At 38.1% G+C, this 24,682-nt stretch overlaps 1 protein-coding gene across 1 annotated transcript in view; it reads right to left on the reverse strand.

The window, feature by feature from the left end:
- Window positions 1-24,682, reverse strand: part of cbl (Cbl proto-oncogene, E3 ubiquitin protein ligase) — a 140,456-nt gene that overhangs the window by 63,906 nt on the left and 51,868 nt on the right. Inside the window, exons 3-4 of the mRNA XM_052039784.1 lie at window positions 12,001-12,147; window positions 3,944-4,100 (exon numbers count right to left, since the gene is read on the reverse strand). Of these exons, the coding sequence (XP_051895744.1) occupies window positions 3,944-4,100; window positions 12,001-12,147 (304 nt within the window). The remainder of the gene's footprint in view (window positions 1-3,943; window positions 4,101-12,000; window positions 12,148-24,682) is intronic.

Consider the following 24,682-nt stretch of genomic DNA (forward strand, 5'->3'; position numbering starts at 1 on the left):
CATTGAAGGATATGCATATATTATGAAAATCATAAAAGAGCCTATTAACAAAGGTGAAGATTCTTAAGACCAAGCTAGGAGATAGGGAAGCTGAGGAGATCACCACCATCAAAATACCAGTCAAGCAAGTTACCAGTGTTGTCCATCCAAGTTAAATACTACCAGTCACGACAATGAATGGGGACAGAGGATGTAGTGCGAAATTTGTAGCAGAGTCTGAGAAAAATTACTTCAATCTTCCTGATGTCAAGGTGAAGGAAATTTCAAGTTACACAGTTTGATGGAATTGTACAGTATTGCAATGTTGTTGGAGACCAAGGTAGTACCAAAGTAATAAAACTGGATGCTGTTAACATATACACGTAAACTGATGAAACAACCAAGAGAAATGGGAAAGGATCAGGAAAATTCAGAGATGGACATGTAATTATAGAAGGAATCCCATTAGTGACAAAGAGAAAAATGATAGGGAAGCACCAAGATGAGTACCATGAAGGATCGCTAAAGGAAGAGGGCTGCTCAACCATAAAGGTCAAAGAGTCTGAGTAGGATAATTACAATATTACAGCATATTGCAAGGTCTTTTACAGGCTTATAGCTGTGGGACTGATGGAAACCCGACTCAAGGGATTTAAACAGGAAGTTATGGTCAAGACGGACAAAGGCTTAATTGATACGGATACATTTGAAACCCTCAGCAAGAGGTCAAAGATGAGGTTGTCACTGGAGAGACCAAATGTCCTGATATAGTTTTTGCACAGTATATAGGCAATAATTTTCACTGACAACTATCTTCCAGAGTGCAGGACAGATTTCTGAGAATAGACAAACTATAGAAGGCAGACATATGGATAACAGTATATAAAACACAGAGCCAATGAGGGCATATCAACTTCCATAACTTTAGAGAATTATGCTTTAATTCCTAGGCCTCCAGACTTCCTTAACTCACTTTCTACCATTTACTGAACTGGTGAATATAGTAATTTGTTCATTGTGATAAAGTAGTGACGTTTTGCAAAAGTAGTGACGTTTTGCAAAAGCAGTGAGAAAAATGCAATTACAACAAAAAAGGAAATCATAAAGTATGATTTCAAACCCCAAAAATCAAATATTGCAACTTCAGAATTAAAATTTAAGACCAGATGTGTTTTGTACCAAAGGCACTATATGCCCCAAAGACACTCAAGACCCATTCATCCAACCCTAATTCAGCCTTCTTGTTCTCATATATGAAGAATGCAAGTCCATTTCAGCCACTGCTGCCTGAGAAAATTGATTTGTCTAGGGATTGTTGGAACACTTGGCTCATTCACTTTTGAAAATATAACCATCAGGTAATGGAATGAACCATTCTGCAGGTTCTCAAGTTATTTCCTCTCAAGTTATTGAAATAAAAAATTTACAGATCACAAAACTCCTCTCCAAATATTTGCAATAAAGTTAATAAGAGAACGATTCAATCTTTCTTGCCGAGTTATCCCCATGCACCTAGATGAAATGTTAGAACCCTGGCCTCCTAACTGTCTTTAGATTTTGCCAACATAGTTTCGGATCAGCAGGGTGGCTCAAATCAATTTCTCGCCACCAAATAAAATATAAAACTCAAAGAATCTCAAAAATGTCACGATCCCCTACAACAGCAGGATCAAAAGTTAAACAGAAACAAATGATCAAAACTGGGGTGATTTAACCTTGGGTCTCAAATCTATAACTTGACTGTTATAATGAAAGTAGGTTTCTGTCCAAATCGCTGTGAACAATAATGAATGATAAAACAAAACTGGACCAGTGACATTTCGCAACATTTGCAGCAATTGGCACATAGCCATTTACCAGAGATACAGATGTAGAAAGTGTACTCGAGGAACTGACAATTGTTGCCTGCCAAAAGGAGTGTATGGCTAGTAATATAACTATATATAACTATCCGCTCACATGGAATTTATTAAACAAATCCTGAAAAACCCAGATGTGCTCATAGCAGCCAGACTCCGTGCGAACTCAAAGATATCAACAATTTTAAAGTCCTTTTATGCGTGGTGATGTTGGTGTGAATGGCAAGGTGGATTGCAAGGGAGATACCATAGAAGTGAAGTGAACCTGGAGATGATGACGGAGTTTCAATCCTTAAATGTTTTTGCAATCTTCCAAAAGTCAGTTTAGAAAAGTGAAAACAAAGATGACTTGGATAACTGAGCCTTATGAAACATGCATATTTATAACTAGAATACAATAAAAAGGTTTCGATAACTTGGATATTGAATAATGGATGTTTTGGACTGAAGTGTAGATGGGCACAAATACAAGTTGACACAGTGTACAAGAGTTTGGGGATACATTTGTATAGAATTTTCGACCACAGAAACAGATAATTTGGCCCAACTACTCTGAGTACATGAGCTACACATCTCTTCCTATCATTTAATAGCAGTTTAATTCCATTCTTCTCCCTCACACTTTTCTAGATTTCATTCAAAAGTATGTTTGCTATTTACCTCAACCATTTTGATGAAGAAATTTCATCTGAATTCCTCATTGGATTTATGGATGTTTTTTTAATAAATGAAGCACCTGTGTCTATCCTATTAAGTGCATTCAAGATTTAAAAGACTCACAGGTTACCAGTTTTGTCGTTTCTAAACTAACAGCCACAGCTCATTTTTTCTGTTACTGTTTTCAGTCCTGGTATAATCTTTATCAATTTTTTTGTTACATATCAACAATATTGCACAAAAAATTGGTGAATCTCTATTTCTGTTGCTTTTCACAATATTAAAAGTTTAGAATAGGGTCTATTTTTGAGCTGGCAATTGGCATGAATTCTACAAGTACTGCTAATGAATGATGACTGTTGCACTGCAGGACTCGTGATTCTCATGCTAATGTTGGAAGTTTATAGTCGAAAAATAGATTACAATCAATAGCAAGAACCTCTATTGCCTGTATGTGTATGTGTATATATATACATACATACACATATATACATACATACACACACATACACACACACACACACACACACACACATACATATATAAAGCCAATAATCATTACAAACACACACAAACTTTCATTGTACAGGCATGAATATCAACCTGCTGGGAAAATTAATTTCCATCTATATGTACTTGAAGCTACATTAAAGAAACCTTTTGGAAAAACATTTCACATTTTATAAACCAGAAGGAAGAATGGGCATAGTGAGACTGCAGGTTGTCCTGGTGTCTCACAGCTCTAGCAACCCGGGTATAATTCTAAACTGCAACACTGTGTGGAGTTTGCATGTTCTCCCTCTAACTGTGAGAGTTTCCACCAGGTGCTCTGGCTTCCTCCCACATCCCAAAAGACTGATTGACAGGTTAACTGGCTATTGCAAATTACCCCTAATGTAGTTAGCTAGTGGTAGAATCAGGGGTAATTAATGGAGAATTGAAAAAGAATAGGTTGCAGGGAAATAAGGGAGAGGATCAGATTGCACTGCATGAATTTGATGGGCTGAATGGCCTCTGATGTCATAACAATTACCAAAGAAAATAAGCCATTTCAAGACTTTTCTTCTCACTCAGCCATCTCATTTCATAACTGGAAACCCTTAATTTTACCCAGCTAAGGTAAAATCCCACAGGTGCCTTACCTTCACACGTGAGCAATGCGCACCATTACAAGGATATCACAAATCTGACCCTGTCCTCGTTGGATACATACACATTTTCCACTAGAGTCAGCAGGTAATTTTCGGTAGCAGTTTCATTGCTCTCTTTTTCACCTTTTATTAATCCAAGTATGCTACAGCTAAATGCCACATTCAAACTGATATCCTGACAATTAAACATGGAAGCTTTTGGGCTGAATGATAATGTTTTGCATCCTCCAGTGCAGTTACCATAGAGTCATCAAATGATTAGCCTTTTCATGTTTTGTCACAAAATGATGTACTTACTTGAAAAAGTCGGGTGAAAATGTCAAATTCGAAAACAGAGATGAAGTCATTACATGTCAGATCAATAGTAGATTTCAAGGCCATGGCCTCCAGACCAGAGGTGATTGGATGAACATCATGCAATGCTTGTCGAAAAACCTTCCAGTGAATGATTGTCCTGACATGGGGAGAAGACACAGGCAGATCAGTCAGCATACAAATTACCAAATGCAATGGCAAGTAACAAAGCAGGTTTTAGACTGGCTATAACTTCACTCCAATGAACCACACATTTTCATTTATAAAATTCAATAACACTAGTAGTCCTTTTTAGTGGCATCTGTCAATCTTTCATGGTTACTTTAGCAACCTATATTAAGTGTTTTATATTATTCATTAAAGGTGCAGATGACATTGTAACTACAGTTCTCCTACCTTCCAAGAATTACTGAGATGTAAAAACCATAAAATTACACACTGGAGGGGAACTTTCTACCAATAACTGCAGTTTAAACTAAGAAGAAACTCAAAGGGGACAATGGGGATAAAAGGAATTTGTGGGCAGTCAAATGTCTCATATCAGCATCTCAAAGTATATACCACCCTCCACATTTAGGTCACTATATAAATCTTTAAGCATTCAAGTATATTATGGTGTTCTACTTGCTGACTGATCCCCTTTTCTCCCTGAAAGGCAAACCTTGACCTGCACATTGAAATTCATAGCTGGTTATACAAGAAAATTACTTATCAAAATAAACACTAATTTTAGCTTACATTAGAATTTATCACAACTAAAAAATACAAATGAATACATATCAGGTAGAAATACAAAGTTGTATTTTCAATTAACATTGAGTCCTGATTTAGCTCATCTTGATGGGGTACCAACTGCAAAATTACAAATGGATTTTTGCACCTCCAGATTAAGAGCAGAAAATGTATACTGGCTTACAGTTCTGACTGACTGACATCTAATGATGTCTGCTTGAAATGCACATGTGGAACAGCACCCAAATTGGCACAGATAGCCTCCATAGTCAAATAACCAATTGACATTGTGTCAGCTTACACAAAAAGACAACTTCAGAAAAATATCAGGGGATAACTAATACACATGAAACCAATGCTTTAATAAATGAAGGAAAAAGGGTAAAAATATTTTAAATAAAGGATAACCTAAACTAAAAATACAATTCACTGGAGTTAACACTGCGCATTTTGAATCATCACTGATGTGCACAAAAAAGATGAGAGCTACGAAATTGGTGCACATTGCAACTTGCTGATATCAGGGCCACAACAGCATCCTGGGCTGCTGAGATGAAACCAGATGGCACAAAACTATTCAAATCATCAATAGGCCTGTCAGCTAAGAGTTCAAAAATTAAAATTTTTAATGCTTCAAACACACATCTGGCACTACAAGCAATATCATGTACATCTGGCATATAAAGACTTTTCTTTAAAATAAACATAAGTGACAGGTGTGCTTTCTAAGTTTTGACTTTCTTTGCCTATTCTACACAAATTACACATCTGTGCAGCATTTTCCACTGCTTGTTGATCTTATCATGAAATACTTGAACTCTATTAGTCTGCAGCAGCAAGCAACACAGTACCATTGACATGCTGATAACTGTGAACATTCTGTAGCCTTCTAAATACATGACCATTTTACCTGGAATTCAGACACTCAGAATAACAATAATTTTAGCACAGGAGGGTTACATGCAGCCTGCAAGTCCATAACAGCTCTTGTTTGAATCTCTCAATTGATTTATCCACATCCACCACATCAAAATGGCTGTTGAAGTAATGAGGTCCTATATAAATGCGACAATGGTAATCTATCCCTCATCTTCTCAAAAGCCTCTGTCACGGTCATTAGTAATATGTTCTGTTCAGGCGCAGTTAACCTTAATCTTCCAAAGATCTATCTTACTGATATGCTGCCCCACAACAACTAAAAAAGGTTAGAATGCCTCTGTCTACCACTACTGGATGAACAGAAATTCCAAAAAATCACACAACTGCCTTTGATCTCCTTCACAAATTCCATTCCTTAGCCGCCAACTCCAGCTAATTCCCTGGTAACTATCTGAACCTGTTTGCAACTGTGGCATCTTATATGATCCCAAGATGATCTCCAGGCCTGCCTCAGTATCTTTTCTAAGATACAGGAAAATAATCAATAGTGGAAACTAACAAGGGTATTTTAATTTTAAAAAACCTAAGGTGTTAAGGAGCATTCTTACTGTAGTTTTCTTCTGAACATTTGAGAATGTTGCATATGAAAAAATGTTGCAGCAGTGCAGTTGGTCACATAATACAAGTCTGAACATGATCCCAATCAATATTGCATATGTCACATATGTTACATCCTTTAAAACAAACAAAAAGAAAACAAACATCGAAAATAGCTGCCTGGCCTCTGTATTCTTTACTTTGGCATGAAGCCTTCCAAGTTAGGTTGACAGACTGCTCTTCCAGAACTGGTCCAACTGGTTGGGGTTCTCCTGGGGCCTGTAGTCAAGCTATGATGCTTTTGCTCTGCAGTGATCTCCTTCACAAATTCCATTCCTTAGCCACTGATTTCAGCTAATTCCCTGGTAACTATCTGAACCCGTTTTCAACTTTAGCGTCTCATATGACCCTAAGATGATCCCCAGATGTTTCTGTCCTCTGGTATATCTGCTTTAGTCATATGTTTCTTTGGAGATCTTCCCAAGGTGGTACATCCTCCTCTATTTTAACCTTGTAATAACCAGGGCCATGGTGTTTGTTGAGACACCACTGCCTTCTGGTGTCAGTTCAACATGGGCTTCATCCTTCCTGTCTCCCCAACTCATAGCAGTGGCAGGTATTTTTTGGCACATCTGTTGTGGGGGTGTGCCTGTCTTCATTTGGTTGCATCCAAGTAAGCTTCCTACACTTTTTTTTTGAAACACTTCTAGCTCTAGCAGCCGTGTTGGGAAGCAAGTTCAATTTCATTTACTCACAAGTGTGTCTTGGATTGGTGAATTTTGGAAGGTTAAAATGCTCAAATGGGGGTCTAACAATTACTTGGCCACCCACACACCATTAAATTTTGCAAAGCAAGGCATGTTGTCTGGCAAACCTCACAAAATTGCCTATTATGAACTGTGACCTATTATTTGTGATTAGCACCTCTGGCAAGCTGTCCTTTGAGCCTGCAAATGATCCTGGTGAATGATTTTACACTGAAAACTACAAAATAATCCAGTCACCAGATACATTGTCTCATTCAGGTAAAACCAGATTGGCCTGACTTTTGCCTATGTGGCAGGATCAAGGTGGTGTTAACCAGCATGTATAAGAGAATAAGGTAGAGAAATAAGAGGGAGAAGAGGATTGAAAGAATTACTGTGAGAGCCAACATAGACGAGCAGAAGGCCATTTGGCTCATCAATGTCATAAGCAAATATGATGCAAACACGTGATATAAACATTCAAATTAGTAGTGTACCATTCATCCCTTCAAGTTTGCTCCACCATTCAACGAGGTTGTGTCTGATTAGATTGTAACCTCAAATCTGCCTTCCAATCCACCTGAAATAACCTTTCAATCCCTTGCTAATCCACTGTTTTAAGAATATTCAAAGACCTTGCTTCTAGCACCCTTTAAGAGAATTCCAAAGACTCGTGACTCAAATAGAATTCCAAAACAAATTACTCAATTTTTAAATGGGCAACCCCTTACTTTCAAACAATAACCTCTAGTTCTAGATTTGCCTACTGCAGAAGACATCCATTCCACATCCACCTTCTCAAGACTCCTCAGGATCATGTGTGTTTCAATCAGGTCTTCTCTCATTCTTCATAATTCTAGTGGATAAAGATCTAGCCTGTTCAACCTTACCTCATGAGAAAACACCCCAATTCCAGCCATTATTCTGGTAAACCTTCTCCGATCTGCTTTTAAACATCCTTCCTTAAATAATGAGACCAATATGGTATACAGTTCTCTAGATGCAGTCTCACCAATGTTCTAAATAACTGAAGCAAAACTTCCTTATGTTCAATTTCTCCTAGCAATAAATAACAGTTAGCTTTCTTATTAACTAGCTGTACCTGTGCACAAGCATGAGCCTTTTGCAAACTATGCATGGACATGAAGACCCCTCTGCATCCTCTCACCATTTAGATGTTTATTTTTCCTGTTAAAATGAACAATTTCACATTTTCCCACATTATACTTAGTTTGCCAGATCTTTGTCTACTCACTTAATCCATCTGTATGTCTTCATAGCTTCCTATGACCTCTTCACAATTTACTTTTCTGCTTTTGCGTCATCACCAAAATTACCTTCCATCCCTTCATTCATTTATATAAATTGCAGAACAATTGAGGCCTCAGCACTGATCCCTTTGGCATAACACTTTTGCCAACCAGAGAAAAAAAAGAGATGCCTATTCTCTGCTCCATCCATGGATGCCAAAATGTTACCTCCAACTCTGTGTGCAAACATTTTCCACAATAATCTTTGATGCAACCAGTTCCTCTATATCCATTGCACTTTTGGTCAAATGTGATTTCCCTTTCAAAAAACCACGGTGACACCTGATTATCTTGAATTTTTCTAAATGCTGTTATAACATCATCATTAATAATAGGTTCTCACATTTTCCCCATAACAAGCGTTATGTTAACAAACTTTTTTTGCCTGCTTTGTCTCTCCCCCTTTTTGAATCAAGGAGTTACATTTCCTGTTTTCCAATCTAGTGGAACCTTCCCAGAATCTAGGGATTTTTGGAAAGTTAAAACCAATGCATCAACCAATTACCTTACCAGCCACTTCCTTTAATACACTAGGCCGAAGTCCATCAGGAACCGGGGACAATGCCAGCCTGCAGCAATTTGCTCAGTACTACTTCTGAGTTCCTCCCTCCCAACACCTGACATCTCAGTGAGAGACACTTCACCTAGGTGAGATTTTAAATCAAAGCCACAGCCATCCAGCTGAATGCAAAAGATCCCATAGTACTACAGCCATAAATTCATCCATGCCGACCAAGATGCCTATTTACGCTAATCTCATTTTCTTGCCTTTGGTCCAAATCCCTCCTTTCCTATCCATATATCTATCCAAATGTTTTTGAAGCACCGATTATACTTGCCTTTACCACCAACTTCTGGCAACTTGTTCTATATACCCACAACCCACTGTGTGAAAAACCTGCCCCTCAGCTCTCCTTTAAATATTTCCCCACTCATCTTAAACCTATACCTCCAATTTTAGACTCCCCTACACTTGGGAAAAGACTGAATATCCACCCTATCTATGCCTCTCATAATTTTATAAACCGTTAGAAGCTCACCCATCAGTCTCTTGTGCTTCAGTGAGAATAATCCCAGCCTATCCAATCTCTCCTTGTAACTAAAGCCCTCCATTCCAGGCAATATTCTGGTGAATCTCTGCTGCACTCTTTCAAATACTACCACATCCTTTCTGTAGTCTGGTGACCAGAACTGCACATAATATTCCATGCGTCACCTTACCAATGTCTTGTACAGCTGCAATATGATGTCTACAGCGTTGTCTACATCAACTTTCTTAGTAACCTCAGATTTAAGACAGGATTTCCTATGCACAAAACCATGCCGACTGTGCATAATCAGTCCTCGTCCTTCCAGGTGATCATAAATGCCATCCTTAAGAATTTTTTTCTAATAGATTCCCCACTACTGACACAAGGCTCATTAGCCTGTAGTTTCCTGGCTTATCCCTACTGCCCTTCTCAAATATGGGAACAATATTAACTACCCTCCAGTCTTCTCGTACATCATCCACGGCCAAAGATGATGCAAAAATCTCCATCATAGCCCCAGCAATCTCCTCCCTTACTTCCCCAGCCCCTGGAATAGATTTCATCAGGCTCTGGGGATTTGTCCACCTTAGTGTGCATCACTATCTTTAACCTTCTTTCCAGATACACATGTTCCACCTCCCCTAACTCTCTATCCTTCTCCCTGGTGGATACCAAAATGAAGTATTCATTCAGGACACCACACATATCCCGTGCTTTACACAAAGACTTCCCTTTCAGTCTCTGAGGAGCCCTATTCTTTCCCAGCTACCCTCTTACTTCTAAAATATTTATAGAAAGTTTTGGAATTGTCTTTAATTCTGTTGGTCTGGGCTACTTCATGTCCCCTCTTTGCTCTCCTTAGGGCTTAAGGTCTTTCCTATATCCTCTATAAACCTCAAAGGACTCACTTGATAAAAATTTCCCATATAATTAACAAAACTCTCCCAAAAAATTCAGAACAGTTTGATATCAGCCCAGAGAAACAAAGGACTGCAGATGCTGGAATCTGGATGAAAAAAACAACAAAATGCTGGAGGAACTCAGCAGGCCAGGCAGCATCCCATGGGGGGGGGGGAAGAGATAAACAAAGAAATAGGTGAGGAGAAAAAAAAAGAGAGAGGGGCTAGGAAAGGGAAGAAAAGAGAAAGAGACATGTTGGGGGGGGGGGGTTTACTTAAAGTGGGAGAATTTGATGAACGTCAATGAATTTGATGAACATCGAATTCTCCCACTTTAAGTAAACCAAACACCCCCGCCCCCACCATGCCTCTTCTTTTCTTCCTTTTCCTAGCGTGTCTCTCTTTTTTCTCCTCACATATTTCTTTTTTTCTCTCCTCCCCTCCCCCCACGGGGCACCTGCCTCCATACCTTTGACCCATCCCCTGATGAATCTGTTCTCCTCTCCTCTCCCACATCGCCTATAACCATCCCTTACCAGCATCTTCCTATCACCAACTTGTGCCCATCCCGCCTCCCCTCTTCTGTCTGCCTATCACTGCTCATATATTGGGCTTCCCCTTTTCTTATCTTCAGTCCTGAAGAAGGGTCCTGACCTGAAACGTTGACCTTCTGTTTTTCCTCTATGGATGCTGCCTGGCCTGCTGAGTTCCTCCAGCATCTTGTTGATATCAGCCCAATTATCAAAACCCCAAGAAATTAAGCAACGTATTAAGATTATATGAGCCAGGAACTAATAGTTGACTACTCAGCTGTTTAATGTTGCCTTTGGCACAGCATTTTTAATATAATGAGGTGATGGTTACAGTCAACATCTGGAACGATAACATTGTAAGTGTAAACTTCAAAGATAAAGGCTATACCCATTACTTTTTAGATGGCATACAGTTTTCTGATGCCCCAAATGCACAGGAGGATGGTAGATAGATCCATGGGGCTTTGTAGCAATAGGTTTAACTATTATTGGCACCATCTTGGGCTTCGATAAACTCCGGTAAGGAAATGGTTGAATAGTACAGTGGAGTGATTCTGATTTTGGTAGAACTGAAACATAGCATTTAGCTTAGTTGTACTATGGGCTGCTGATGCGTGACAGCAGTGAAGTGTGTACTCAGGAGGAGCAAGGTAAAAGGTAGTATTAAAATCTGCATGAGTAGAGGAGGAGGGGCTTGAGAGCATAGTTGGGAACAGCAGAAGTGTAGAAAGAGATATAAAGGCACAAGTGTTTTAGCGAGGAGCTGGAAAAGGTGGATGGGACAGGGCAGAAAAGGCAGAACGTATCCGCACTGCAGGCGATAGAACAAATAAATGATAAGGAGCATAAGCGTAAAAAATGTATTTAAAGATTGACAATTGAAATATGGGATTTGGTGTCTGAATAGCATCTGGATTTGATGAACTACTACAGGAATCTCTAAAATTAAAACATGATCAGACCAATTCAGAATCTTTGGAGTTGAATAAGAAGGGTGCAAGGCCAATCTTTGTGTTGCAGCAGGGAAAGCAAGAAATGAGATCTTTGGGAAAATAAGTGGAACAGAAGAAAAGTTAAAAACAAAAGGTAAATCATCCTAAAATAATGTGAGAAAACCAAAAAAAATACAATGACCAGAGTTCAAGTTCAACAGCAACCTGTCTGCTATGACTATTCATGATAAAATTCATACACTACACATTAATAATTTGAAATATGGCAAAAAACACTAATCCTGTTTAATGAAAAAAAAGTCAATTTTATCACCGTGCTGAAAATCATACCAAAAGTAGGAAGAAATTAAGTAACTTACTTTTCTCCGTAAGCTTTCCTCCAGAAATCTGCTGCATCTGCTTTTGTGATCCTGAAAGTATCCCCCATGAATATGCCATTTTGGAATACAGCTTTCAGCTCTGCCAACATGTGACTGAATATCAGTGACAGCTTGGTCAAATGTCGTCTGTAAAGAGAATAAATATTTTCTCTAGACAGTGATATTTATTTCTTATTAACAATTAAAAGCAGTTGAGTTTCTAATATGACAAATTTATTAACATGTAAACAGAAATTATTAGAATTTCCTTTTAACCAATTTTCCTCTTAGTGGTAATATGGATTCCTTATAAACTATTGTTAAACAAATACATTGATTATTCATTTGACTGAGGATATCATTACAAGAGTATCCAAGCTTCAGTATCCAAAGTCAGTCAGCAAAAATCACATCCTAACCAATTTTAACTTCCTAAAATTAGATGCTGAAGCCTTTTGTAACATCACTATCAACCCCACCTCCCCCCCCCCACCCCCACCTCGAAGTCGGCTAGCAGCATAGGCTAAGTTGTATTCTATCAGGGAGCTTCCTTTACTATTTTGGCCCAACACCAGATTGAGGCTGACTGCCAAACAGGAAAATGGTAAAGTTAAGGGCCAAGAACCAAAGAAGAGGAGAAGGGATTCAGTGCAAGCTCACAAATGCTGCAAATGCAGTTACTAACTGAAACCACAGTGGCTAATCAAAGGCAGGAGCTAAGTTTCACGTTATTACTTTTGAATAAGAACAAAAAGGTTGAAGCAACAAATATTAATATATTTTGATTACCAACCCATTTCATAATAGTAGCTTTTTGGTCTGCAACCCTCTTCCTCTTCTTAACATGCCCCAATTATACTGAAATGTTCACAGTTGTTTGGTGTCAGATCACCCATATTTTAAAAATTAAACAACCCTTCCAAGTTCAGCCCGCTCAAGCAGATTTTGTTTTCAGGAGTCTATAAGTCTTCCGTTTCCATTTTTTTTGAGAATTTTGATTCCACTATGTATTTGTTCAAATCCACGGTTTGTAAATTTGAAAAAGTCATTTGTTGTACATTGCAGAATTGATTTCAAATTTAGAAAAAACAGTAAATGCTGGAAATAATAAGCAGATCAGATTGGATTATGTGGAGAGAAAGCTTTAATGCTTCAAGACAACCTGAAGTGTTCACACCGTTTCTCAGAACAAATAATGTCCGACATAATGAGAATTTCTGGCATTTTCTTTTTAAATTCAGGCTTGCAGTATTTTGATTTTAAGCTTTATCTGTACATCCTATGCCATTAATCAGATTTAAGACAGTGTTATAGCAATAATGGACTTTCTCTCCAAGTTTTAAGCAATTGAATTTTGGGCAGAATGAACAGAATGTACCAAATTTGAATGGCACATTGGGAAGTTACTCATTGGAACCGGAAATAAACATTTCAAGCTCACTGAACAATCACAATCTATTCTCATTTTGTATTATGCAGATAGATTTCAGCTTGACACAGACATACAGCTTTGTTATAAAATGAGCCCTGAAAGAACAAACAGTGCATATTCAATAAAATGACTGAACCAAACAATCCACAGTCCAGTCACATATCACTGGGAATGACTTGCATTGCTTTCTACATATTATCACAGTACAAATAGAACAGTCAGTGGAAGGCTTTAGATCACTGGCCACTGGACAGAGTGCTATTCGTTTTTGTAACATGCTGCTCACAGCAACAATTCTGATTTCTTTCTGTACACTGGTTATCTATTTACATGTAATAGCATCTCTTACAAGACTGAGACTTCTTTTCTTAGGGCCAAGTGGATGACTTTAATGATATTGCATTATTAGGTTCTTTTGTTTGCACAAAAGCTATTTCAGGCTGTATACAGAGACAATGGTATTCCCAGAATAGTGAATGGGTAATTTCACTGTCAAATCAAGCCTAGTGACTGCATTGCTGTAAGTGAGAGTTTGTTTTTATTCCTATATTAATTACATTTTAGGAAGTCTGTAAGGAGCAGCTGAGTGACAGCTTGTATCAACTTCCCTTCTCCTTAACTACAGCAAGGGCCAATATACAAGCAGTACAATCTTGAACAACTTTGCCCAGTTTTGGTCAAAATACACCCATTTGTACTATTTCTTAAATACAGTGCTTAACTGAACAGTAAATGAAATCAAAAAATACACAGATGCTGAAAATCTGTTGAGTCTTCAACCTGTTTTTTGTTCTGCTTTTTACTATACTTTAAATTCAGAATTTTCACTTTCAACATCCACTAAACTTTAATAATGGAGCAACCCACCCAGGGTTATTAGCAACATGATTTTTAAATGTTCGCTTAATAAGCAATAATTTCACTTGGTTTCCTTGAACATTCATCCTTATTTATTCATTCATGGGATGCGAGTGTCATTATTAAGGTCAGCATTTATAGCCCACTCCAAATTCCCTCAAATCAGGAGGTTTGTTATGCTACTTCAGTGTTGTGGGTATGTTACTGTAACACTAAAAGCTGTTCTGTAACACTAAAAGCTGTTCAATCCTACCATGGCAGTGTAAGTGAATAGGATATTAAGCTGAGATAAATAAGGTGTTTGCATCAATGTTTGCTGCGGAGATGGGAAACATTAGACTGGAAGAGGAAACTAGTTGTTGTAGAAGTACATATTACTACTAGGATGAATAAAGAACACCTGTGCAACATTAAAAATGAATAAGCAATGACCAGATAAAATGCATCCAAGGATGCCCAAGGAAATTTTCAAGAAACTGCAGGAATTCATGTACAATCTATCAACATTAACTAAATTATTTATATATATACACACACACACATACATATATACATACATACATATATATATATACACATACACATATACACACACACACAAGCAAGCACTTGGGATATGTAGGAAGGAGATGTTTTTTCTAAACAAAAGATTGCAAAACTGACTCAAGGATCTACAGATTGGTGGGTTTGGAAATTTATGGAAACCTTTATTAAAAACTAATGAGAAGCAAGAAAGAAAAAAAGTCAATATGGTTCCATGAAGGGGAGAGATCTTGTCGATTTAACTTTCTAGTCTTCTTTAAGGCTATGATTGGAGTAAGACATTAGACCTTTGTTTTCAGTGAGGTCTTTGGCACTGATTCTCTGAAAAAGTTTTGTTCTGAAAAGAAAGGAACTATGAATCAGTGCCTATATATTTTAAAATAGTCAAGCAACTCATTGCCCAATAAAAGCCAGGTGATAGCTACACAGAGATTAACACGCTGGAAGATTGTCCCACAGAGTCCATTTTGACCTCTGGCACTAGATATCACAAGCAGATGATACAAAGCTACTCAAGGTGATAGAATCCAAAACAGGTGAAGGTACAAGAAAACATGAATATACTTGAGAAATGGTCAGACAAGGGGCAGATAAAACTCACTCTTTCTCTGGTGATAGAGAGTCAAGCCAGCTTTGTCTGGAGGCCCACATGGATAGATATTATGAATGTTGCCTAATTAAGTCCATGTGCAATGGATTCCATAGTTTTGTAAACAATGCAGTCTGTCAAAGAGCAACTGAATTAATTCTTCATATTCTATGGTTTCACAAATCCTCATACTATTCACCATATAGAATCATACAGGATGGAAACAGGCCCTTTGGCCCACCATATCCATCCTGCTCAAGTACCCATCTTTGCTTATCCCACTTTCCAGCACTTGACCTGTAGCTTTCTAATTGATAATTGGAATAATTGGTTTATTGTTTCACAGGTACCAAGATACAGTGAAAAGCTTTTGTTTTGCATGCCATCTAGACTGATAATTCGAAACACAAGTACATCGAGCTATTATGAGCCAGGTTGCTACTTGGTGAATGTTCCTTTAAGGCACCTGGACAGTACAGTAGTTGAGTGAGTTACCTGCAAGACAGCAAGACTATAATTGGAGCATACTGGCTGTTTGGATACGGGAAGGGAGGGGGGAGAGATACTGGAAAGCAGGTATTTCTGTGGGCAGCCACTTATCGAATGCCCTCGGTGTGGCAGATACTTCGAAACCAAGCAATGGAGCTCTTCGGAGATTGAGGTGTCGTATGGGTTCCATCGTGGAACATGTGGATTTTGTAAATTCTCTCTACATTTTCTCTCCAGTACCCTGTGGTTTTGCAAAAGCCTTTGCTCACGTTCTACCTTATAACTTGCTGAACTGAACTTTGAGAACTATTCCTAGACTTGGGGTTTGGGAATTTGCCACACACACACACACACACACTTGAGAGTTTAGATTTTTGGGGTCAATGTTTAATATCTAATGTTTTTACTTTTCTTATTATTACAAGGAATTATTAATAAAATAGTTTCTAACACTTATACATGGCTCATTGTGTTTCTATTGTTGCTGGTACGTAACAGAGGTAATACAAATAATTTGGAATTATGGTATTGAAGGCAGAGCTATAGTCAATAAATAGGAGTCTGACATTGGTGTCCTTGTTATCCAGATGTTCCAGAGATGAGCATAGGGCCAGGGAGATGGAGTCCGCTGTGGACCTGTTGTTTCAACAGTAGGCAAACTGCAGTGGGTTAAGGTTATCTGGGAGGCTGGAGCTGCTCTGTGCCATGACCTGCCTCGTGAACCACTTCATGATGATGGATATCACAGCCACCAGGCGGTAATCATTAAGGCACGTTACCTTAGTTTTCTTTGGCACCAGGATGATCATGGTCTTCTTAAAGAAGGTGGGAACCTCAGACTGGAGTTGGCAGAGGTTAAAGATGTCTTCAAATACTCCTGCCAGCTGATCCCTTGGCAGTTCAAATGCTTGCCTAGATATTTAAATTTTGTGAGTGTCTCTGAGTCCACCATCCTCTCAGGCAGCATGTTTAAGATTCCAGCCACTCTCTGGGTGAAAAATCCTTCCTCAAATCCCCTCAAAACAATGAACCCCATCCTACTTTAAGCCTTTTCCCTCTGGTTTCAGACGCCACCGGTACAGTGATGTTTCAAAAATATTATTCATATGTAATCACAGAGCTGTGATACCAGTGTAAAATTGATTGTGTAAAAATGAAACCCACTGTCATGCAGCTGTGTTTCAATATGGAACATCTAATATAGCATAACAATTGATATTTCTGACAATAGGAGAGGTAGGTCAAATTTAGTTTCTAAATATTGTGTATTCCAAAGAAACAAAGATTCACCTAAGAAATGGTTGCATTAGGATTCACTAAATTCAATGTCATCTAGCTAGAAATACAAGACAAGACATTTCTGCTGTCAGTGTTAAGTTTAAAGTACACATTAGAGAGCATATGGGCAGGCAGCAAAGTACCTATGTATAATGGCAAAAATAATACTATTTTAGCTGCTGCTTGAAGAGAACATACATAATCTGGCCACACTGACTCCTGTAATTTGAGACTTCAGCACTGACTCTTTTCTGTTCACCATGACATGTACTCTTAACAAGCTTAAAGTCACTGCTGGATTCAGCTGTTTCAAATCACTGTCCAGATTATTGAAACTATTCTATCAAAAGTACAAAACATACCTCTAATCTCTATCACACGCATCATGCAATTTCCAATAGATAGTCAAAGGAGAATCACTCAAGTCATTTGCACCTGCAAAGCGTTAAAAAAATCTTCTTAGCTGTTCCCTACAGAAAGGCAACTTTATGCTTAGAGATATGGATGCATCTACCAACCAGGAGAATATTTTAACATCTTTAAATCTTTTATTAGAAGATTAGCTACACTCCTATTTCCTTCATTTTGTCTCTGCTTAGTGCATCATATCCCATCTTATGCCATGGCCATTTTTGTATAACTAGCTGTAGCTAGCAACCAGGAAGCTATATCCTTAAGTATTCTTTTCTTTTAAGGAAACAGCCTCTCTCTCATAATATTATTCACAATTACTTCCCTATATTGCTGTGTTTGCATCATAACTACAGCATCTCTACAATGGCAGGAGAAACTGCACATCTAAAAGTTAACAGTATCGGCATGGCTTTTTGGAGTCAAGTTTATTTGTTCATACTTTTCTCATTGTGAACATGTCCACAAGCTGTAATGAGAAGGCTATCCTTTAGGGTCCAGTAGAAGAGAATGCCACTGAGGCCAAAGTTTGCAGTTTATATTGTAATTTGAAAGCATTCATTATCTGGTTTGGCAATTTAGCTTAACATACAAACTAATTCAACTGTAAACATGTGGACTCACTCTCCTGCTATACCAGGCCACTGTAACAATTCCAGGCACTCTGTTTCCTCTACCAGCAACCTTTCACCCTTTACAGCCAGACTATGCTCAAGACAAGCTTCTCCCTTCCTGTTTCCTGTTTCAAGCAATAAACTCACCCCTGGTTGTGTGGTATACGTTAAAAACTGCAGTTTCACTAAATACACTTATAAATACAAAAATTCAGCATTATTGCAACTTATGTAGAACTACATGCAGAGTTCAGTACACATAATCAGCTATTTCTAGGTGGTTTGCGATTGAAAAATTCATATCACATGCTACAAGAACAAACAACAGGCAGTTTTATGTCTGTAAAAAGGATAGTTACTCCCTTGCACATTTGGAGCAGAAATTGGTGTACACAAGCTGTTATAATGTTAAGAATGGGACACATTTTTAAGAATAGCATCTTGGAGAATAATTGGCTATATCTGATAGTGAATTTAAAAAAAAACAGGAAAATCTATCATTCAAGCTACTCCCATTTTTCTATATGACTAAGTAGTCAAATATATATATGCCCAATATGTGACCAATGTGCTCTCTTTCCCAATTACTCTGCACATTACAACACACTGCTTCAAATTCTGCACATCTTGTAACTCTAGATTCTTAAACGAGTTGATGTTAAATTAGATGCATACAAATAAAAAAGTTCTTGATTCCATGTTTATAACTAGAGTGAAGGGGAAGTAAACAAATCCCTGTAAAATATGATACAGCAGAAAAAAATTTAAAATCTCCGCCATAATCTGGAAATACAGGTCCTCCCCGGTTTATTAAGGCCTGATTTGCATACATGCAAAGAGTGTTTGGTAGACTGGCGGAATGCATTTGCTGGCTGCTGCCAGAATGGAAACTCAGTTTGTGGCTGCATTTCCGACTTGCGAACTGTTTGGGTTACAAACAGCTCGTGGTACGGAACCCGAACCCAATCTATATAGTAAGATTGTGGAAAAACAACCAACGCGCATTTTAAACTCAAGTTTGATCCCTCTACTTCTCACATTACTACCCAAGACATCAATTCTACAAGCCATTTTTCATAAAGTTCTGATCACTATTTCAGAATTACTTGCAATATAGAATTATTTATGGAAGCAAATACAAGCATGGTATTATGCAGCATAAAAGGGTAAAGTGAAGGTAGTTTCCTCCTCTTAAGCAGTCTATCAGGATCAAGGATGACTTACTTCTGCTCCAGTTTTGTGGGTTCTGAGGTGGACAATGAGGCAACAACAGTTGGGGTGTCATGTTGAAGTCACACCAACCTTCTGTGCAGCCATAATATGACACCCCAACTCTTGTACTCAATGCCACAGCCGATGAAGGCAAGCATGCCAGACACCTTCGTCACCCTGCCTACTTGTGTTGCCAATTTGAGGGAACTATATACTTGTATCCTAAGGTCTCACTGTTCAACAACACTCCCTAAAGACCTGCCATTCACTGCACATGTCCTACTCTGGTTTAACTCTCCAAAATGCATCACTTTGCACTTATCCAAATTAAATTCTACCTACTATTCCTTTGCCCACTTTCCCAAGTTGATCAATATCTTCTTGTAACCTTAGACAACCGTCTTCACTACACCAATTTATCATCTGCAAACCTACTAATCACGTCACCTACATTCTCACCCAAGCTCATTTAAGAGAAGCTGCTTACATGTACTTGTGCATATGACAATAAACTCAACTTTGATTTTATTAGCATTAATTATGCATTTGTCAATGAAAAGATACGTGTCTTCCAAAATTTACACAAGGTTAGAATTTGTCCCACTTTTCCAGTTTACATGATAACTAGACACTTGCTTTGAAATTCAGCCTGTCAAACAAAAGTAATCAACAAGGTTGCCAAAAGTGCACAAGCTTTAAAATTGTGATTATCCATGCAGGCACATTGATAAGGACTACAGATATGTGGATTTGGGCAATTCAACTCTGAAAACACCATTAACTTTACTTAATTTACACCTGGTTTGAAGCACCTTTAACAATTCTTTTTCTGAGAGAAAAGAATATTGTTTTACTTATTGAAACGAGATTGCTTATTGATCAAAGTCAGAACAATGCAGAGTTTGCTGAAAATCTGAACCCATTTTGTTCTTAATCTACAGTTATACCCATATAAAAGATGAGTTGTTATATGTAGAAAAAAGTTCCAAATTCAGCTCCAGACCTGTGCTATATGATCTGTTCTCATCTGCGATGGCAGTAAAGCACAATTGTGCTACTCATTTGTCAGGGGCACCTACACTATTGCATGAGCTTCAGGTGAGAAATACATTAGGATCAGCTCAGTTTTTAACTTGTTTAAACATAGCTGAAGGCATTTAGGGCCTTGTGCCAAAGCAGTTAATTGCTTCAGAGGAAGCATGGATAGTCTGATAAGGAATCAAATTTTTAGTAGAACTCCCTTCAGTGTTTTATTTTTGAAAGGGGAGCAGCACTTGATATTGGGAATTTTACCAAATAACATGCTAAACTCATGGGATACCATATTAGTATTAGAAAGAGAAGCATAAAATACACCAGAACTGAATACTATTCTGAACCTGAATTTATATAGATGAACTTCTGTCATGAAAGGGATTAAGTTATTTAATTCAACATCATGAATTCCTATTTCTCAAGGCAATTAGAGGCTCAATTTTGGCCTTGTTCAGGAAAACTATTGGAGATCATGCAACATCTTCATCAAAGCATTGCAAGTCTTAACCCTACAACACAATTTGTAGCAATAAAACCTCAAGCTGCATCAGGAAAGCAGCATTGAAATGTTATTAATTAAGATCGACAATGAACAAGTATTCTATTTGTTATGTTAAACTCTGTTTCTATAGCTTAAGTGAAGATTGAGAACTGATGTCAATTATATCATTTGGGTTCTAACTACTATCTCACTGCTTGTTCCAAGAGCAGTATTATTAAAAGTACAGGGCATTGTGTTTTTTGAAAATCCAAAACATTTCACCCATTCTCAGTCTTCTCTTTTCATTACCTGCTTAATGGTGCTAGGCACACATTATTGAATAATCTGGAAACCAGGACAGTAAAAAGTTGATTCCATTTTAAAATACAGAAAAAGAACTTGTCAAGCATAACATAACCACATTCAGAGAATAAAAAATGCAGAAAGCAGAAACAGGGAAATGTGCCCAGTTCTATAACAAATGAAGAACACTACTTCAGTATTGTTTCCAAGTAGCAGATGCATCCCCAAATCCCTGAGAGTTCTTCAGCAGCTTTAGAAAGGTACAAGAAAGTGATGTTTGCAGCTGTTTTATGATTAAAAACATGTGCAATGCAAAAGCTGGAGAGGAAATTCAGTACACAAACTCCCTAAGTTTGTCACATCTTAATGTTAAGATGCACAATATGTAAAACACATGCTTTTTATTCCATTTGTTTGTCATGTTCCCAGGGAATTGTAAATCAGGAATCTGAAGCCAAAAGACAACATTAAACCAATCAAAAAGTCTTTTCATTATATGGGACAAAAGTAACTGATGTCAACAGGAAACATTTTTCCCCCAACAATATTTACATATTCCCTCTCCTTCACAATTTTTCCATCAAACTAGAAATCTAACTAGATATTTTTTCCAATTATTCTCCAGATGTAGACAATGTCAATTTTTAATGTCCATATTCAGTTGGCTTGCTGAACAACTTAAACGCAAATTACCTATATTGGTTTGGAATTAATATCACATACATGCCCAAATCGAATGTCAGGGCTTCTTCTCCAAAGGATCTTAGTGAACCAGTTAGGATTTCTCTGGACATTGAACTATGATTTAGGATTACAAGTCCAGTAATATAACCACAAATCACCCACCACTATCACCACACCCTAATTCCACTCCCCCCAACCTTGCACACATCATTCCAATCTGCCCTACCAATGGTACCACAAGCTTTCAGATCTTCCCACCCTACCTACTGGATGTGGTGTTGAAATGACAGGGCACATACAGTATGTGGCTGTCACTTACTGCTTACATAATATTTGCTATGAATACATGTCACTGTTGCAGCAGAGACAGTTTGACAGTATCACTTTTTTTTATTCCCCAATAATATGCAGCTCCCACCTTCAGCTAGTTTTGAACTCCTACATGCAACATTGCAAAAATATATGCTTCCATTTTTCCTTTAAGGGATGTGTTTAATTAGAGTTCAATCTGGAGATCCTTATTTAGGTTACAGGACCATCATAATTAAATCTGATCTCATCGCGACTCAGTAATTCTTTGCACTAAATAAAAATATCCAGCAATATAAATGCAGAAAAACGGGAATTTAATGAAAATAATTCATATTGAATGACTTGGAATTAGGAATGGGCTGTCCTAAATGCAGGGACACAAAATACTTGAAATAAATTTATCCTGTATGGCCTCTCTATGGCCTACTAATTGTAAATTCAGAGGAAGTCTTTGAAGTGCACCTTGTGTATTAAAAAAAAGGTGCAGACATTGTTTAATTTAACAAAATCTGTTTTGTACTCATTTGATATAAACAAGAACAGTTATTTTAATTATGACTATAAGAACTGAAGTAGACTATTTGACCCCTCAAGCCTCTCAATACCAATGCAGAGTTTTGATCCGAAACATGGACCATCCTTTTGTCTCCACAGATGCTACTTGATCAGCTGAGTTTCTCCAGCAGTTTGTGTTTTTAGGCCATGATAAATCTGTACATCACCTCCATTAAACCATTTTCTTAAATATCTAACCAAATTATATCTAAATTGTGATATTTTCATGTTCTGAAATATTGAGATTTCAGAACCCTGCACTTAATTAGGAAAGGCCAAACATATCCATATTTTCTTGGCTGCAGCATTCTTTGGCAAGATTATATTACTTCAAAAAAATTCCCACCCTTATCCTTCCAGCACTGTAAGCTTAGAAACACACTAGTGTTTTCTGATGTTACGAGTATTTACTACTTAGAGTTGTAAACTTTAATTACTTAAATCACAGCTATTTGATTTGTCAACTAAAAAATGTTTTAAAAGAATGAACTTACAGTTGTATATCACCTTTCACAATCTGAGAATATTCCAAATACAGGTCTTCCCCAGGTTACAAATGCCTGACTCACATACAGCCTGTACACACAAACAAGCATTTAGGAGACTGGCGGGATGGATTGCCAGCTGCTGTGGGGCTGCAGGCATCTTCTGCCGCCTGGGAACTCTGTCCACAGCTGCTTTGCCAACTTAAGAACTGTCTAGGTTACAAACACTTCACTGGAACAGACCCTGCCATAACCTGGGAAGAACCTGTATTTCAAAGCTAATTAATTACTTCTGGACTGTAACCATTGAAAAATTCAGCAGCCAATTTAGATAAAGCTGGGTTCTACAGACCACAATGAGATAGGTGACCAAAGATCCCATTAACATTGGCTGTGGATCATCAAGAGAATTCACCTGATTTCCTTTTAATAAAATGGACGTATTTGATTAAAATAACCTCTCACAGTGGAGTCATGTATTTGAGTATCAGCATTACAAGCATGCCGTTTTAGCATTACAGCTTCTGACAGAAAGGTCATCAAATGTGCACATCAAATGTAATATACGTAGAACATGGAGAAGTACAGCACAGAACAGGCCCTTCAGCCCACAATGTTGAGCCGACATTGCTAATTCCTCCCACCTACAGATTGCCCATATCCCTCCATTTTCCTCTCATTCATGTGCTCATCCAAGCCTCTCTTAAAAGCCCCCAATGAATTTGCCTCCACCACCCTATCAGGCAATGCATTCCAGGCATTCACCACTGAGTAAAAAACGTACCCTTCACATCTGTTCTCAACCTACCCCCTCTCACTTTAAATACATGCCCTCTGGTATTGGATCGCTCAATAATGGGAAAAAGATATTGCCCTTTAGAGTGTACTGCCTCTTGACATTGGTCCTACCAAGGTGTGACACCTCACATTTATCGGGGTTAAACTCCATCTGCTATTTCTCTGCCCACATCTGCAACTGATCTATGTCGCACTGTATCCATTGCCAGCCTTCTACACTATTCACAGCTCCACCAATCTTGGTATCGTCTGCAAACTTACTAAACCACCCACCAACATACTCATCCAGGTCATTTATGTACATTACAAACAGCAGGGTTCCCAGTACAGATCCCTGCAGAACACCACTACTCAAAGACCTCCAGCCCAAACAAGTCCCTTCAACCACCACCCTCTGTCTTCTGTGGGCAAGCCAGTTCTGGATCCACACAGCCAATTCTCCACTGACCCCATGCATCCGAACTTTCTTGATCAACCTATTATGTGAGACCTTGTCAAATGCCTTACTGAAGTCCACATAGATGACATCCACAGCTCTACCTTCATCAACCTCACTCATCACCTTGTCAAAAAAAACTCAGCCAGGTTAGTAAGATACGACTG

The sequence above is a fragment of the Pristis pectinata genome, chromosome 27, assembly GCF_009764475.1.
Source record: "Pristis pectinata isolate sPriPec2 chromosome 27, sPriPec2.1.pri, whole genome shotgun sequence".
NCBI classification, from domain to species: domain Eukaryota; kingdom Metazoa; phylum Chordata; class Chondrichthyes; order Rhinopristiformes; family Pristidae; genus Pristis; species Pristis pectinata.